General features: G+C 37.2%; 1 protein-coding gene across 4 annotated transcripts in view; it reads right to left on the bottom strand.

The window, feature by feature from the left end:
- Positions 1 to 19389, bottom strand: part of LOC134527842 (esterase B1-like) — a 213552-nt gene that overhangs the window by 52925 nt on the left and 141238 nt on the right. For all 4 annotated transcript variants that reach the window (XR_010074298.1, XM_063360795.1, XM_063360793.1 and 1 more), the window contains exons 5-6: positions 1931 to 2116; positions 567 to 766 (exon numbers count right to left, since the gene is read on the bottom strand). Coding sequence is in view for 3 of the 4 variants with exons in the window: in XM_063360795.1 (XP_063216865.1) it covers positions 567 to 766; positions 1931 to 2116 (386 nt within the window). In the remaining variant the exon portion in view is untranslated. The remainder of the gene's footprint in view (positions 1 to 566; positions 767 to 1930; positions 2117 to 19389) is intronic.

Raw genomic sequence — 19389 nt, 5'->3', positions numbered from 1 at the left:
AGTTATTCTTGAAAGTGTTAAAGAGTAAGTAGGTAGACATTTGGTTTACCGTCTTGCAGATAAAGCAGTCATTTCGGGAGAATACATGGAACACAAGTCGGAAACTGGGGGAAGAACTTGGATGGCTGACAGCAAAGAACCATTTAAACACTAACCTATTTCTAAAATCAAAAAGTATGTTTAGATGTTTAGGATACAAACAATTTCTTTTTATATCAAAAATGTTCGCTGAAGTGTAAAACTATAATTCTCTTCCCAGAACACAATCTGGTAGAAAACACATACATTTCTGGTAGATTCTATAGAGATAGATAATGTATTCTGTGTCAAACAGATGTTGGAGTTTGAATTTCTGAATTTCTTTTCCTCAAATATATATATTTTTAAATATTTTTCTCTAACGTCAAATCTTTCAAAAGCTTAAGATTTTATGAGATTTGATGATTTGAAAAACCCATCACCAGTGTAAAAGCATTTCCTAACATTATAACAGTAAAAGTCATTCCCCAACTCTTACCGTTAACTTTAAGCATATACTCAATAAAGTCTCAGAATCCACGACTTGCCTCTTTCATCAACGTCTTCGCCTGGTTCTGTACTAGGTCTTTGGGGGAGACGCTGCGGAGGAAGTCCACGACGGCTTGTTGCCCTTGTTCCTCGCAGCCCAGGAGCCGTGCCAAACGGAACGCGCGCTCCGACGATGGAGGCATGTATGCCCATGGGTTCAGGGCGCAGCCGCTCTGCATGATGCCGCGTTGGAACAGACCTGTCAGGCGGCAGCGTTACTCCCCGATCGCAGCAGAAAGATTGTAAGCGGTAGTTAATGTGCCTCCCATTACAGGTCCTGATTTTATATTTATATTAAACACTGATAAACTTTTAGACATTTTCAATTGTTTATAGAGCGCATACGTTTTGCATAATTAGCTGCCAAAGTTACATTTTTAACATTTTTGGGGTTATACAAATAAGGAGAATTTATTTTATTTAAGAACTGAAACTTTTTAGGTTTAACTGCAATGCCACTGGCTACTTCATGATATGGTTTTCATTTCTATCACAAAAACTAATTTCATGATTCTTGGCTGTCAAAATTGTAACAAATTTGAGAATTTTGAAATGCCAGGTAAAATTAATTAATATTTTTTGAAAGAAATTCAAACAATTTCTTGAACTATCCAGCGGCATTGCAGTTAAACCTAAAAAGTCTCAGTTCTGCAATAAATTGAATTATCCTAATTTTTACAACCCAAAAACGTTAAAAATCTAACCTTGGCAGCTAATTATGCAAAAAGTATGTGCTGTATATATTTTTCATTTCACGAAAGTTAAACAATTGAAATTTTCTACAAGTTTATCTGTAATAACTGTAAATATAAAATCTTGACCTGAAATGGAAGCCACCCCCCTTAATGGATTTGTGAAGTCCACCACAAAGTCATAACCACTAGCAGAAGGTCAACATAGTCAACTCACCAGTCAAAAATATCATACCTACTAGTAAGAAACAAAGTCATACCCACTAATAAAAAACAAAGTCATTTCTTGAAATAAAAAGTTATACCTACACGTAGTAGCCCAAAAAAGTCATGCCCATGAGTAAAAAACCTAAAAAACCCAAAAAGAAAAAAAATTGTTGTCACTGCAAAGTTAAATGAGCCAGTAGAAGGCTTATAAAGTCGCACCCATATTGAAATATCCAGCAAATTGTTATACAGAATGCAAACATTGTATGATATCAACTCATTTATTTAAAGGTAACAGTAAAACATTTTTAGAAAGTCAAAGTTGAATAGTTTAACTGTTAAAAATAAAATTCTAAAATCCTACTCTTAAACTATAAAAACATATGAATTGTTAGTTTTAAAAAGTTTTTCCTTCTTGTATGAACACTGAAACCCACTTGGTGACACACACAAAGCACAGTTACCTGTGGACATGGGTGAGAGGATGTGGTAGTGCACGGATGCTGCGCCCGCACTCTCGCCAAACAGCGTAACATTGGCAGGGTCGCCCCCGAACTGTGCCACATTGTCCCGCACCCACCGCAGGGCTGCAACCTGGTCCTTCAGGCCATTGTTCGCCGATGCGTCTGTGCCCTCCACACACAGGAAGCCTGCAACGGGCGAAGGACACCTGCCACTGGCATTCTGGCAGGAGACTGTTCTAAGAGTGCTGAGCATCTTTAGCGCAAGACTATGCACTACCAAGAATGCTGACAACCTATAAATTTTTGGTTTAAAAAATAAATTCGGAAATTTACCATTGCTGGTATATTATAAATCAATACTAAACAATAAAATGGATATGAAAACATACAGAAAACAAACCAAAATCAGCCGGTGTAAAAAGTTAAAAGCATGGACAACACAGAAACTTATGTCTGTTTGTGCCTGAGGATGGGAACAGATCTCAGTCCTTGAAACGTCCAGACTTTATGTCTTAGGGAATTTATTCTTTTCGTCTGTACTGACATTGAGGGATCCAGAATATTTGTGTTGTATCGCTGGTTGTCTCTGTGTCCTTGTGTTGTCCACATTGCCTGTTTAGTATCATCGCTGGGTTCGTCTGTTTGTCGCCGTGTTGTCCAAGATCTTTTTTGTCTTTATTTACTATTTTTGTTGCAATTATCTTGTCGTTGTCAGGCCCTGGGTGTGTCTGTGCTGTAATTTGGGGGGCTACTATATCCCGGGGTAACCTTGTCTGGCCAACGCACTACTGCTCCAATTGTCACTTGGCGACGTCGCAATTCAAGATCACAGAGCAGCTTATCGCTCTGTGAGTTGACTCACAGGCCAACTGGTGCTCCAGCAATATCACCATAATACATAACATCAGAAAGGCACAGGAGCCAAACTTTCAACATTGGCCGATTTCACTTGTTTTCCATGTGTTTGTATGTACTTTTTTGTGTTCATTATTGAGGTTTCTTGCGAGATACAGAGTAAATAGTAGTGGTGTACATCCAAAAATCATTTTTAATCAATTTTCCCTATTTATGTGATCTCGTTACACTACATTTAACAAGGCCCCACGTCCCCTCTATTCGCTAGGTGATGGGTCCACTTAAGACAGGGCTGTCCAATAGGCGGCCTGCAAATGTTTTATGTACGGCCCGCATGTCAAGAAGTAAAAAATTAATATTAATAAACTTACCAGAAAATCGACTCAGAATGTATTGAGCTCTATATCACATAACTTTCCAACCACATGTGGCGCCGCAATGGAACTCTCGGTGCTCTATCCCACACAACTTCCAGGCATGTGTGGCGCTGCAATTTTGGCGCCTGGGGGCCGCATATCGTAACATAAGCTCCTTATGCACAGCGCCGTGCTGCAGTTGATATTCAGTTCTTGAGTTTGTGTGCGGTTCAGTTACTGTAATTTTTCTTTACCGAGATTTTAAAATGAGTAACCTAGCGGTAAAACGAAAGATTGAAACAGAAAACAATGTATCAGAAAAAGTGGGAAAATAATTACTTTTGTAATGTAATTGTACTGAATTTTGTTAATAGACAAATTAATTAGAGTATTATTATTGATAACCCAAGTTATATTCTTTTTATTCTAAATTACAGCATTACTCTATGCTTGTTCATAACATCTCTGTGGAAACTTTTATGTTTTGTTCTATAGACTAAATACTCTTTGTAATCAAATGTTTTAATTTTAAAACAAGCGCAGGGGACAAAAAAAAATGAAAGGTTCATTAAGAACATTTGTTTCGGAAGAAAATGTAGAATGAACAAGACTGAAAATGACTGTCAATTTGTATGTGTTTATATATTTATTAATTTAAGTCCTACACCGAAGTTTTAAAGCCTATCTACGAAGCAAGATTAGTGAATGTGAAGTTGTCACTAGTAAAGACATTAATAAGCGATTAGTTAAATTAATAGCCGCTGATTTTAAAATAATTCTACCACATACTACTACAAGACTGCATCTGATACTTCGCTGCGTACTATCTGGACTGAGATAGTTTTCCTTCAGTAGAAGTATCATCATTCTTCGAGTACACCAGCTTCGTTTAACCACTCTAAAAGACTACAGATATAATTTTTTTGAAGATATTGTATTGACGAGATATTTCTCCAAATGTATTTATGGTAATGATATAGTGATGATACAGGTACATATATGTATGTTTTAGTTTGTAATAGAGTAATATTGTGAAATATTTTGTTGTATCCAAAATCCTACTTGTTTTCATTGATTTCTGTTAAAGTTTGGGTAATTCATAATTTAAAGTTAACTTCGAGTAATTTCGTATACTTCTTAACTATTCCAGATAAACTTAGCATTTTCCCTCAGTAGTGCTGAAAGATTTTAAATGATTCTTAGTGTTGTTAAAATGAGCTAGTTTGATAAAGTAAAAATTAAATTTTTTGTTTACTGAGGCGAATTACTGTTTTGCAATATTATTTATAGTATTTTGAATTTTCATACTATTTAAGTATCTACCAGCAACTAGTTTTGGATACAATTAATTAATTAGTTGTAATTTTCATCAATTTAAGGATTTTTCTTCAAATATTTTTCTTTTCAATACTGTATTACTTAATTTAAAGGTTTTAGGAAATACAACTAAATTAATTTGACGCTAATTTCAATTCAGTGATTATTTTGCCAACACAGTAGTTTCTTATCAGTAATATTTTACCTTACCGGTGTGAAGAGTCTGGCCTTCTGCCTAGGCCAAATTTTTTTTATTGATTTATTCATGTATTTAAGTAGTCAGGATGCATTCTATTCGGACGAGCTGGGTGAAGTTTGTTGGTCTCTGTCATAGTGTTTAAAGTGTCTACTCTCCCACATTTGTTTACAGGGAGACAGGTGTAGAGGAGGTGCCTACACTCTTATATGGGTCATTCTATTAAAACAAGCAATATTGTTGTCTCTCGGGCCTACGTGGTTCTTCCGATTAAATAAAACCATTAAAAAAAATTTACAACAATGAACATCCTATTCACTATATAAAATAACATTAACATGTAAAAAATATATTCACATTAAATTTGTTTATAGTTTTTATGTTTAAAAAAGTCATTGTCCTGGCTGTCACTGGTCATATTTTATTGAATTGTTTTTTTATTTAACCTTAAAAGAAAATAATTTTTTTTATTATATGTAATTTTATTAATATATTATAGATTTTGAACTATTACTTAGTAATAATTGAGTAAGTGTTGCCACATCAAAAGACTACTGTAATTGTAATTTAATAGTTGTCTCCAAGAATATCATCATTGTCCTGGTATCATTTGATTCATTCATTTTAGAAAAGATAGGTAGCAGCACAATTTGAGAGGATTTAGCCATCTATTGGTGTAAGTATCAACTTAAAGGAAATATGTTCATTGAAGTTTGTTTGGAATAAATTATTCTTACATTGACAAAGAAGAATAAGTGTTTGACTGTTTATGTTTTTTAACAGTCATTTTCCTGGGCAATGAGTCTGACCACAGGTATGTAATAAAATAATGTTTGTTTTATTTTTAAGTGTGTAATATCAGTCATAAACAGGCTATATAATATTTAACCTCAAAAATTTTGGAGGGAACAATATATACTTTTCTAAAGTCTGTTTCATCATTGTCTTGGTCATCATTGTCCTGGCTATAATGAGGCAAGACAATGACAACATGGCAGGACAATGATGTTATTTGCATACTAGGTAGTATTTATCTCGTGATTTGTGTTCACCACCACATTTTATCACATATGTCAATATTCAGACAGTTATAAAGGAAATGGTACATTATTTCCCAGATATTAAGAAGACTAAAATAATTATGGCTTTCAAAATGCAAAATATTTTATGCCTATTTAAAGGCACGTAAATACTATTTTTAGCTTGCCTCAACTCAACAATATATTTACTAAGCTTAACTATGTAATGAAATGGAAATTAATGGAGGTTAGGTCATAGTGAAAAAAAATAGTTATACTACTTCATGTGACAAGCACTAACATAGCTAATTATTCACAGTGCTGTCGTTGTGACAGTACTTCGAATGATTTCTTGTCTCGTGTCATTTTTAATTCTGTTCCATTTAAAACCAATTCGGATATGTTAATTAATACTGTTTTTGAACAGGTCACATTCACATTTGAAATACTCATCTGTTCTTTACATACTATGTAAATGCATTATAAAATATTTAAATATTTTCAGGTTTGAAGAGCAGCAAACATAATGGGTAAAATTAAACAATCAAATGATGAAAGGTTATTGAAGAAAAGACTTGCAGAGAAGAAGCGCCAAGAGAGAATAAAAAATGACTCAGGACGATTGTTACAAGAAAAGTTAAAAAGACATGCTAAATATGAGAGACAAAAGAAAACTGGAATTTTCAAGCCTGTAAGCAAAATGACGAGAGAGCAGAGATTCACACGCAAAAAATTGAAAGTTCTAAATGTTACAAAAAAAACTATGGCCAGTAAAATCATTAATGAAGTATACTTTTATAGTGACTCACCCACTACCCAGTATAGGAACAAGACCAGTTTTTATCTTATGTCAAAAGTGTTGCCAACTATTTCTACAAATGTACGGTTCAGTTGCTGGAACTTCAAACAGGACACGGGAAGGGTGCTCCTGATGGAATAGGTGGAGTTTTGAAAAGAACAGCAGATCACATAGTTGCAGAAGGAAAAGATTTACCTACATTTTAACATCTATTTGCTGCACTTTAACAAAGAATGTCCTGGTATCCTTTTATTTGAGATTACATCAGAATTTATTGATTCCATTCACTCAAAATTCCTGTCTGAGAAGACGTTGATCCCTTTCAAAGGCACCATAAAGGTTCATCAAGTGATCCACAGTTCCAATGAACCAGAAACATTACACTTTAGATCACTAAGCTGTCTATGTCCCACATATGAAGGATGATGCACTCATTGATATTATCTTGGCTCACAAAAAATGAATGGCCAGTTTACTACAGATGAAAGTAAATGCAGTGATTCTGCAAAACAAACTCAAGGTAAACTGCAAAATATTTTACTGTCAAATATTTTTTTAATTCAATCATAACTTATCAATTATCAAAATCAATTATCAAAACTGTGTGGTATGTTTAAGATATTATTACCAACATCCAACCTGGTGAATGGGTTGTTGTCTCATATGAAGGCAAGCAGTATCCTGGTGAAGTTCTGGCAATATCAGAACATGCGTGTGAAGCGAATGTCATGGTTCCAGCCACTGATTCAACATTTAAATGCCCCCCCCCCCCTCAAAAAGACATATTTAGTTACGCCTTTCACAATGTTAAAAAGAAGATTGGACATCCAGTACCATGTGGCAATCGTGATTCTCAATTCACATTCAGGGACTTTCCTTTTTGAAATTCTGAAATTGTATTACTCTTTATTTTATTGCTTTTTAATGTATTTACTGTTATACTCAAGCATATATCTTTAGTCCACTATGAGATGAACTAATTATTGTTTTTAGTAGGTACATAACTTATTTACATTTTATTTCACGGATGTGCTAGGACTATCAGAGTTTTTTGTATGTTGTTATCATTGTCCTGGCAGCAGTGTCATTGTCCTGGTACACAATTTTTAAAATATAATTTTTTTCGTATGTAAATAGTGAAATTATTTATTGCTCATAAGCTTATTTTGTTATGAAGGTTAAGTAAAAAAATATCAATCCATAAAAACAAAATAAATATGACTTTTATTCCAAAGATTTTATCCATCTGAATATTGCTTGTTTTAATAGAATGACCCATATATTTAAATTGTCAAAGAGAGTATTTTGGGTGGTAAATATGTAGAGTCGCGGTATATGCGGAAAAAAAAATGCCAAAAATCCGAAAATACTTTTATTCTATGCTCTTTCACTTCCTCTTTTCAAATCAACCGGCGGAGATAAGAAATTCCAAATACTTTAGGAGATATCGAATTTTTTAATTTTCATCACAATACCTGCGTATTCATGCTGCGATTACCATTGTTTCTTGTTTACGAGTATCTATTATGTTTCTTATTGGACAATTTTGTCACGTGACAGTTCCGTGATTGGCCAGTACCCGCCTCCAACTTAGGTGGGCTTTTAACGTTTCTAATTTTAAAGTCTTATTTTTTGCCCGGGTTCGTTAGGTCAGGTCAGTTACATTATAAATACTTTAAAACTAAAGAACCATTGAAATTAAATCATATTATTTTTAATGTACGCTTAGTTTGAAAGTATTCATAATGTAACTGACCTGACCTAATCGACCATTTTAGTTCCTACTGATCATCCTTTGTCACGGTTTGTTTGGTCAGGTCAGTTACATTATAACTATTTTAAAACTAAACAGCCATTAAAATTAATTCACATTATTTTTTATGTCCGCTTAGTTTGAAAGTATTAAGAATGTAACTGACCTGACCTAATCGACCATTTTATTTATTACGCATTCACGAACACATGGCAAAATAACAAAAATGGCGTCGTTCAAATGGTTGTACAGGTGTTGTATTGCTAAATTAAAAAATTTGATATCTTCTAAAGTATTTGGAATTTCTTATCTCCGCCGGTTGTAATGAAAAGAGGAAGTGAAAGAGCATATAATAAAAGTAATTTCAGATTTTTAGAATTTTTTTTTCGCAAATACCGCTACTCTACATGTTCAAAATTAAAAAATTAGATATCTCCTCAAGTATTTGGAATTTCTTATCTCCGCCGGTTGATTTGAAAAGAGGAAGGGAAAGAGCATAGAATAAAAGTATTTTCGGATTTTTAGCATTTTTTTTCGCATATACCGCTACTCTACATATTTACCTTTTGGGTCATTATGCTTTCCCCTACAATACAGCAGGAAGGACAAATAATGAACTGATAGCTTTTGTTTGTGGGTTTTTGGAATATTAAACAAAAATGATGTAATAAAATACTGTACAGTATGAATTATCCCCTGGGTTACGACAAAGGCCAATTATAATGTCATTTACTAGTTAGGAGACTGCTCTCATTAACCATAAGAGGGATATGTAGTCATTTTAAGTTTCTTGTTTTTGATATTGCATTCCCTTAATTTGTAAACAAGAAACATAATTATTTATGCTTAGATGTCTTTCACTTAACAGTTTGATAATTAGGGAATAGGACGTTAACCTAGTATAACATGTGTTTGGATCCTTGAGGTAACCGTCAGTAACAGCAGAACTATGCTGGTACAGTTAAAATTCAATTTCCTATTGCCATTAAATTTAACGTAATTTAAAATATTAAATACCACGGACTATTTCAGTACCGTTGTGTTCGCTGATTTATTTCTGATCTTTTATGTCCGGTGACCATTTTTGATTAAATTTATATTTTAACAAGTTTATAATGAATAATCTTGTATATATGTGGAGATAGTGCCTTTTTGCCCTCAGGGAAACATGTTGCCTGAAATTAGAGGTGGGTCTAAAAGTATTAACCTGATACTTTGGCACTGATACGCGCCTGTATCAGGAACGGCAAACGAGTACACTTGAAAAGTATCAAGTACTTTAGTATCAGTTCAGAATTCGCCTGGAACAACACCACGGCCAATGTGCGCAGAACCCGATCGCAGATGACGGTCACTTGGGCGGAGCTTGTGAAAGGGGAGGGAGCGGCACGACGAATAAGGGATAAAGAAGGGAAATAATGTAGGGGAGGAAGCGCAGGGGAAGGCGTTGAAGGAGAGGCGCAAAGCGAAATTGTTACGAGTCGTTTGGTTATTGTCTCACATCAAAGTACGCTCAGTGCGCAGTGCGTGCATAGTCTCGTTCAATAATAAAACTAATGAAATTTTAATATTAAAAAGTGCATTAATACAAGATATAATATTTATATTTGTGCACCTAACAGCTATGAAAATGCAAATAAATTCTCAGTTGACACTAATAACAGATGTAATCAACATTAGGACTTTTTTTTTCGAAAACAATTAGTAACTAGTGTTTTCATACATTAAAAGATTACGATTTTATCAAAAATTAAAAATAAAAAAAACAGATACGTACATTAGTGAGCATACTATATCAATGTTTACATTTCAAATGTTTCTTCAGATTAGTCGATGATGATTTATAACTCAGTTTTTGTTTACACAAATTACAATTAGCAAACTCATTATTTTCCGTAAAAAAATTCCACACAAATGAAGTCTTTTTCCTGCACTTATCCATTCCTTATTTCACTATAAAGATACTAACTACAAAGCATGACAGCCCGCAACAATGTACATGGTGGTAATAAATACACGGCCAGGACGAACTGCAGTGAATGTTGAACTGATTGATACTGGCTGTATCAGGCGGGCATGAGAGTAACAGAGGTAGAGAATTACCGGGCGTGATAAATAATGTATCAGAGACACAGATACATTTTACACTGGTGATGACGGCACGGAGGATGTGTACCCTGTAACGAGAATGCTGATACCTTGTCGCTTCCTGGGACCGCAACTGTTCTGATACAAAAGTATCAGATACTTGTAACTAGGTACATTACTGTATCAGTATCAGGTTGGAACAGATACCGAAAATTGCTGTAACAACCCACCTCTACCTGAAATTACGTGGCAGCCCGTTCTTGTTCTAGAACGTTTTGGACGCAGAACACTGTTCCATGTCTGCCAGATATATATCCTTCCGCGGGACTGTTTATTCATCCGCACGTAATTTAAGTCTTTTTGGCTTGGCATAATGTTTAATCACCATGGGTGAGCAGTCCAATGTTGGTTAATGCAATGTCTATATGTAATTTTCAATTCGGTATGTGACACTTGGCCGATCTAGGTAATATTTATTTGTGATTGTGGGCGGCTTCAAGATCCCCGCCATGTTGGATTGGAGAGCACTGCTAATGTGAGCGCAGGAAGGAAGGGGAGTTAGGAGTGGGACGCGAGCGTGAATGGCTGCGAGTGCCGCAGAGCTGGCCAGTAACAAGGGGTTGGTTATAATGATGAAAGTATTGCAATACATTGGTGTCGATTCGACAAGCCTTTGTTTATTAGATCTCGTCCGTGGCTCATTAAAGAACCGAACCACTACATTTTGGCGCTCGAACGTGGAACTGCCGACAGCTGATAAGGACCGCCGCCGCCGACACAGCTGATAAGGACCGCCGTTGCAGTAGCGGGAGAAGACGCCTCAACAACTTCCACAGGTTTTTCATGTATCAGCGAAAGCAGAGACGTGTTTTCTGTGTGTTGAGTCGTACGGCACTCTGTACACCGGTATTAATAAAAATATATATTTTTTTATTTATATTGTGCGTGATAAATGTTTTTTTTTCTTTCGTTGCAATGCCCAAATATTTAAATTGTAATCTTCCCTTGTGTGTGGGCACTAATATAGCAATTAAGCTCCATCAGAGCAAGAGTACAGTTTTTTTTTCTCTCGCTGTTTTTTTTGGTACATATGTTTTTTTTTTTTTGGTGCAGTGACCACGTGTTTTAATTTTTGTTATTAATTTATTTATACGGCAATATGTCAGCGGAGGAGTATGTGTCGGAGGGGAGCACCCTAGGCCGTAGACTTAATGAAGAAAGTGAACAAGGAACACCCGCGAAAGTAATGATGAGTGATAGAATATTTGGCGATGATACACCGACATGTGTAAGTACGATGTCAGGCGTTTCAGTAGGCATAGATTACGGTCTGATCGCGCAATTTATCAACACGACATGCAGGAAGTGAATGCGAATATACAAGCTAAAGTGAGAAGAGAAATTAAGGAATGTATGCAGAAACAGTTTGAAGAATTTCAGGTGGAGAGTAAAATAGAAAGGGAAAGGGACAAGGAGATGATGAGCGAGCAGCTAGAACAGTTAAGAGTAAGCATAGCGGAAGTCGGGAAAGAGTTAGGAGAGGAGAGAGTGAAGAGAGAAAGTGAGATTAATAAAGTAAGGAGTGAGTTTTTTGCAGAAGCAAATAAGATAAATGCTAGAGTGGAGGTGAATGTAGGGATTGCCGGTAATATAGCTGCAGAGCAATCAGTGCTACGTGATGAACTTGAAATCGTGCAGGGCAGTGTTGGTAGAGCAGGGGACATAATGGAGGGAGTAAAGGGAGAGGTTGCTAGAGTAATCAGCAGGGTGAATAGGCACGAGAACAGTATGAGAGAGAAAAATAAGGGAATAGATTTGGAAAATAATAAAGTAGAGAGCAAGTTTGAAGAAGTAGGAGAGATGTTGGCAGAAATGAAAGGGGATATTGACGGTGTAGGCCAAAGAGTGAGTCAGCTAGATAGGGAAGTTGCTGCTCTCCGCAAGGAAGTACAGGGCGGAGGAGATCGTGAATCTCACGCCGGCGCACAAACTATACGGTTAGGCATGATGTACCGGGAGCACGACATCCCTAAGTTCAGGGGTAGCACAGGCGACCATCCTAAACGACATATCATGCGTTTGCGGGAGTTTTTCCAGACTTATTCCTGTGCCGAAGCAGAAAAGCTAGTAGTTGCACGCCGTTCTATTGGTGGTAACTGTGTAGATTGGTGGATTATTCACGAGGGAAGAGTTAATAGCTATGATGATTTTGAGCGGCAGTTTTTAAGTGAGTATTGGGGAAAACAAGTACAAAGGACTGACAGAGCAAAATTGTACCAAGGTAGATGCGAGGTAGGAGGCTTAGAGAGTCACTTAGGAAAGGTCGTAGAGCGTGCACGATACTATGATGTACCATTGGAAGAGGAGGATATTGTAACTCTTATCTATGAACAGGCGCCTAAGATTGTGCAGGGAATGCTGGTAGGCAAGTCAAAAAGTACGATAGAAGAGTTACGTTGTGTCCTGAAGGAATATGACAGAATAGGGGACGTCACACACGCTTTCACAGAAACTGGTAGCAGCAACGGTAATGAGAGGGGCTACGAGCATGCGCGACTGTCACGTCAAAACAATGAGTCACAACAGTACACGGGACCACCGCCACAGCAGCAGTATGGAGCACATAATGCAAGTGATACACAGCATACACATCAGTATCGGGGGCGTGGTTTTACACAGGGAAATAGCTACCACAGGGGTCATCAACAGTCAAGCCGCAGCTATCATAATCATGGTAATGTGGGGTGGAGTGCATACCACCAGGATGTAGGTAATTCAGACCCTGGGGGGTCCGTGCACATAATGGAGGCCGTGCCACTGAAGCAGGTAGTACTGCCTGATCATCAGGCGAAGCATACACAGGGAAACGCGAGTGGTCGTACGTAAGCAAGGGTCAGCACGGTACGACCGAGAACCCAATCCGCACGACCGCAACCATATTTTTTGAAGATAAGAGAGAGTTCTTATTATCGGAACATAAGCCTATCGTGGATTTTTGTGTCGTTACAGAGATAGTTTGTCAGCTGGGTGATAAGGAGGTGGAAGTATTATTCGACTCAGGTTCAGAGATTACAGGGGTATCTGAAAAGATAATCGCGGATTTAAAAATGCGAGGTTTAATTTTCCAACGTTGCCAGTTCCGCGACTTACTGTTATTGGCGCTACGAAGGGTAAAAGCAAGAAGCTTAACTCGTAGATTTTTCTCAATTTGAAATTCAATAATGTAGATTATGAGGCCGTTTGTCTGGTAATTCCAAATTTTGCAAGGTACATAATTGTCGGCATAGATTTTATGCAAATGCATAAGGTTATCGTGGATTTTGTTGGTAAGGGTATTTATCTTGGAGAAAATCATGTCAGTATGGCAGTAAAATCTTCACGATAACAGAAAGCTGTTGAGTCGCTGCGGTTGGATATGTGTGAAACTGATCTGTATGATGCGGGCTACGAGCTAGCAGGGTTGATAAGAGGTACAGAGTTTTCTGTGAATAGGTTGGCAGTAGCGAGTTGGGAAGAGAAGGTGAGTGAGGTGATTGACAGCTGTGAGACAGCAGAGAAAGCTGAGAGGGTGGCGCTTAAGAGCCTCATCCTCGAGTTTCGTGATGTTTTTTTTCTGACGAGCCGGGCTTAACCACGAATTACGTCGCACACATCCCTGTTTCTGACCGATCGCCATTTTGTGGCATGTGCCACTTCTTTCCCGTTTTTCTTTAGTCATTTTTGTTATTGCTCATATTTTTATATCGTCTATACACCCATAGATTTATTTATAATTTTTTTAGAGATTATTTTGTTAACACACTTATTTAATTTATTTTAGCCTTTTATAGTTTTTTGCCTTTTTAATTGATTTTAGTTTATGCATATCAATATTGGCCGTCAAAGACATGCCGAAGGTCGCTAATATTCGAGAAGCTCTAAGAACGATATAGATTATAGGAGAAAGAATGTTTTAATAAGTATATGTTTTTGTTGGAATTAAAAAGATAATTTTTGGATGTAAATATAGGCTTTAAAAAAGATGTTAAATTTATTCAACAAAATGTGTGTAATTTTTACTGAAGACTTCTGAACTTAAAGCCGTAGTTCCGCGGATGGCCGCGTGATGAACTGGCGTAGAGGGCAGTGCCGATCAGGGGAGTTGCGAGCTGGGAGTGAGAGGCGACAGGTGCGCGCGGGTAGTGCAGCGGGCTTTGACCTTTTGGGACGCGTGGGGAAATCAAAGACACGAAGATGTATTGGAAGAAATGTGCTGGACTTTACTGGTGAATTATGATCTGCATTTCCTCGGCTGTTGGCGGCACCACGCCTGGTATGGGCGATTATGACGTGGGCCCATTCTGCAGTGCCTCGTGCTGGGCTGCGCGAGGGCAAACATCGGCCAAGCCTCGAGCACTGGTGGGTTGGCCTTGTCTGCATGAAGAGAAGAATTTGATGTTTGTCGTATATTTTCCTTATTTATAGCTTGCAAGAGGAACCGCAAAATACGTGCTAGAAATTGACATAATTTTTACGATACTGCCTGCGCGTAAAGAAGTGAGCACATATTTTACGATACTGCGAGCGCGCAAATTTGTGTGGGGGCGTGAATGATTTATCTACTAGCAGGGATTTTTTTTCTTTATTTTTAAATTAGTCAAGCTGTGGCCCTAAAGAAACAATAGCTCACTAAGGCGTTAAAAATATGACTTTAATAAAAAACCTTTTAAATGTATATTTAAATAAAGTTTTAGGTGTGATTAACGTAATGCGCACAAGGAGCTCCCATTAAATGAATAAGTGTTATAAAAATTTAAGGTTAGGCTTAATTGTATTTTATGTAAGTTTGTTTTGATAATGATTTAATGTATAATTACTCATAAAGCAACTCAGTAATTATTTTATATTTTTTTATATAGGTTGGGGCGTATAGATATACGTTATAATTTATTAACCGTTGCAGTATTATGGTAGAAACCATAGGTAATTAGTTATATGAAAGCTGTAAAGAAGTGTGTTTAAATATTATCAGTATTTTGTAATTATTATTGCAAGAAAAGTGCGAGGGTATGAACTTTGAATTACCGCACATGAATTTGGTAACTGTTAAAGTGGAATTTTGTAAGTTATGTTCTTTTTATACGTGATATTGAATGTAGCTGCTTATAGCGTAAAGGGTTTCTATTTAATTATAGAGTTATCTTAAAATGCGTTTGCCTTCTTCATTTTTGGTAATGCTGCAAATTTAAGTACATATATAATTTTATTTCCTGCTTTAGAAAAATCACACGCTTTTTTAATTTGTGTTATGCCTGCTCCGGTGGTAAACAAGGGTATAGATGTGCCTGTCTTATGTGGCCCATTTAAATTTCTATTTAATTGGGGAGTTTGTGGATTTTGCATCACGACGCTTAGTACCCAGTAGGGAGCGGGCAAGTTGTTATCTCTGCTTGGAACAATGGGCAGAGGTGACAATTTAAGTCAAGGTCATACCCCATCCCATGGACTTGCAAAGAAGCAGTCGACAGACAAATATCAGTGATGGAAGATAAACAAATAATAGAGAGGAGCAGTAGTTCATGGATCAACCCACTTGTGTGTGTGAGGAAGAGAGATGCGTCAGTTAGAGTCTGTCTCGATGCACGAGGCATAAACTTGCGTATCTTACCGGACAGGGAGTCACCGACTGAACCGGGTCTTTTATTCTCAGCTTTTCAGGGAGCTCAATGTATAAGCACGACAGATTTTTGTAAAGGATTTTGGCAAGTGCCGCTTCACCCAGATGATAGGCATTTCACAGCATTTTTGTATAGGGGACGGACATATCAGTTTCGTGTTTTACCATTTGGTTTGTCCAACAGTGTCGGCGAGTTTTGTACGGCAATTGAAGCATCATTAGGCCCAGAAGTTAGTTCTATCATTCATACTTACGTTGATGATTTGTTACTAGTTAGTGAGAGTTTTGAGCAGCATTTAGAGTCATTGCGTAAGTTATATAGCAGATTACGTCAGGTTCATCTAACATTGAAACTGAACAAGTCATGTTTTTTAAGACGTCAGGGCAAGTTCCTTGGTTTTGTTCTGAGTGCACAGGGCATTATGCCAGACAAAGATGAAATATAAATCATAAAAAGATTCTCTGTTCCATGGAACACTAGAAAACTTAGAAGTTTCCTGGGATTCTGCAATTTTTATCGGCGTTTCGCAGATAAGTTTTCTACAACTGTTTCACCGCTGTTAGGGTTGTTAAAAAAGGATAAAGTTTGGATCTGGGATGACAGGTGTCAGGCGAGTTTCGAAGCAGCTAAAAATTTGTTTTTAAACAAGTGTGTGGTCTACCACCCTGATTTCGGTAGTACTTTCTATTTAAATACTGATGCATCTTGCTATGGGCTCGGTGTTAAGTTATTCCAAATTGATGACTTGAGATAAGAGCAACTTTTAGCATTTATGAGTAGGGCGTTGATAGGAGCAGAACGATCTTATACCGTAACAGAACGGGAATGTTTAGCTGTTGTATGGGGCCTGAGTAAGTCAGAGATATTTTGTTAGGTCACAGAGTCGTAATTTTATCGGATCATCACAGTTTATCTTTTTTGTTCTCGTGTAAACTCATGGGAAGTCGGCTAACTAGATGGTGTCTAGCCCTGCAGGAATTAAAATTGGAAATCAGATATATAGCAGGTAGGGACAATCGCGACGATAATCTGTTGAGCCGTACGGTCATCGAGAACGGCACTCTCATTTTGGAAGAGAAGCCCAGGTCTGGCCCAGTAATTGCGAAAATTACTGTGGAACAAGATGTAAATCTAGTTATGAGTTTTGGTAATATAGCGCAAGAGCAACGTGCAGATACTGTTTGGGGTAGTTTTATTCGTGTGTTAGAGGATGTCAATAGGGACTTGGCCAACCCCGTGGTCATTAAAGTGGTTAATTAGTATTGTTTGAGCAATGAAGTTTTATTTAGGAAGATCAATTTAGAATCCATAAGTTGGCACGTGTGCATACCAAATATTTGGGTAATCGCAACCATTGTGCACGTGCACAAGGCCACGGGACATTTTGGGGAGAAGAAAACTTTCTGGTTGCTACAGTCTAGTTATTATTGGAGCAATATGGCTCGTTCAGTGAAACAGGTAGTGAGCTGCTGTGATGTCTGTCAAAAGTCTAAATTTACGAATAGGAGCTGGGAAGGTCCGTAGAATGTCACTGTTCCCGCTGGCCCACTCGACCTATTGTCTTGGTTTTGTATGGCCCGTTGCCAGGGTCCCGAGTATTTGTTTGTTGTCCTGGATGTATACACGAAAGAAGTCATCTGCTATCCACTCAACAACGCGACGGGGCAAGCGTGCTTTGAACGTCTGTTAAATGATAATTTCCCTTCATTTGGCAAGCCTAGACGAATAATTAGCGACCATGGTACGCAGTTTACTGCTGACGTGTGGAAGTGGGAATTGCTTTGGGTGGGTGTAGATTTAGTATATTCTTCTATACGACACCCACAGGGAAATCCGGTGGAAAGATGCATGCAGGAAATAGGCCGCCTTCTTCGTACTTATTGTCATGATAGAGACAGTAGCTGGGCCGATGCAATCCCACTTTTAAATGAATTCTTCAATTTACATATTCACACCACTACAGGTTTTTCCCCATCAGAACTTATCAGCGACCAGGTTTTGCACGACAGCCTTGTTTCCGATTTGGTTTTCCCACCTGAGGTCACCATGAGTAGGGAGGAAAAGTTACAGGCCGTTTACGAGAAACTGCGACTAGAAGGAGAGAGGCTGAGTAGATATCAGAGGGGGATGTACAACAATTTTCACGTTGGGATAAAGTCCTGTTACGAATGGCAGAGAGGAGCCATTTTCAAGCGAAGGAGACGAAGAAATTGATGCTTCTATACGACGGACCTTTCGTTATTTTAAGACAGGCAGGGCCTAACTCATTCAAGTTACGGTATTTAACGCCGGCAGGCGGCATTAAAAGCATATATATATTTTTTTTTTGTATTTGTTTTTTTGCATCCTCGTGCTGTGTAATGTAACAATGGTCACCAGTACGAAATACAATTTCTGTAGCATGTTAAAGCTATTCTTTCATGGACCAACATACACAATGATCTCACTTGGGTGCTTGTATAGGTAATAAAAGAAAATGGAGGATGTATGATAAGGTGGTAAAGGTGTAATGCTTTTGTTGTAAAATGTGTGTGTATGTTTTTTTTGTTAAGAGGAGAAAGAATTAAAATTCAAGGAAATGTTAATGTTTATAAGCAACACCAGGGTATGAGTACATCCTAGGGCGAAAACCATTGACCATGAAAGAGATTTTTTTATGTTGTTTTATAAATTTGCCCATTGTATAAATGAGTGTATTAGTAATGACTATGTTAACTACTGTACGGAGCAGAAGTGCCACCAAATAGAATGCAATTTTTGTGATAGCCAATTTTTGGGTACTTGACATTCGCCATATTTGATGCATTTGCCATCTTTGATGCATTTGCCATCTTTGATATTTATTAAAGAATATAAACTTGCGAGCTTAAATCTTAAATTTTATATTGGGGGGTTGTGAAGTGCCTGGCCTTCTGTCTAGCACAAATTTTTAATATTGATTTATTCATGTATTTATGTAATCAGGATGCATTCTATTCGGACGAGCTGGGTGAAGTTTGTTGGTCTCTGTCATAGTGTTTAAAGTGTCTACTCTCCCACATTTGTTTACAGGGAGACAGGTGTAGAGGAGGATTCCTACACTCTTATATTGTTTAAATTGTCAAAGAGAGTATTTTGGGTCATTATGCTTTCCCCTACAATACAGCAGGACAAATAATGAACTGATAGCTTTTGTTTGTCGGTTTTTGGAATATTAATCAAAAATGAATGCTGTAATAAATTACTGTACAATATGAACTATCGCCTGGGTTACGGACAAAGGCCAATTATAATGTAATTTACTAGTTAGGAGACTGCTCTCATTAACCATAAGAGGGATATGTAGTAATTTTAAGTTTCTTGTGTTTGATATTGTATTCCGTTAATTTGTAAACAAGAAACATAATTATTTATGCTTAGATGTCTTTCACTTAACAGTT

This window comes from Bacillus rossius, chromosome 1 (genome assembly GCF_032445375.1).
Source record: "Bacillus rossius redtenbacheri isolate Brsri chromosome 1, Brsri_v3, whole genome shotgun sequence".
NCBI classification, from domain to species: domain Eukaryota; kingdom Metazoa; phylum Arthropoda; class Insecta; order Phasmatodea; family Bacillidae; genus Bacillus; species Bacillus rossius.
Note: the sequence above shows the minus strand (reverse complement) of the source record. Positions and strands in the feature narration are given on the sequence as shown.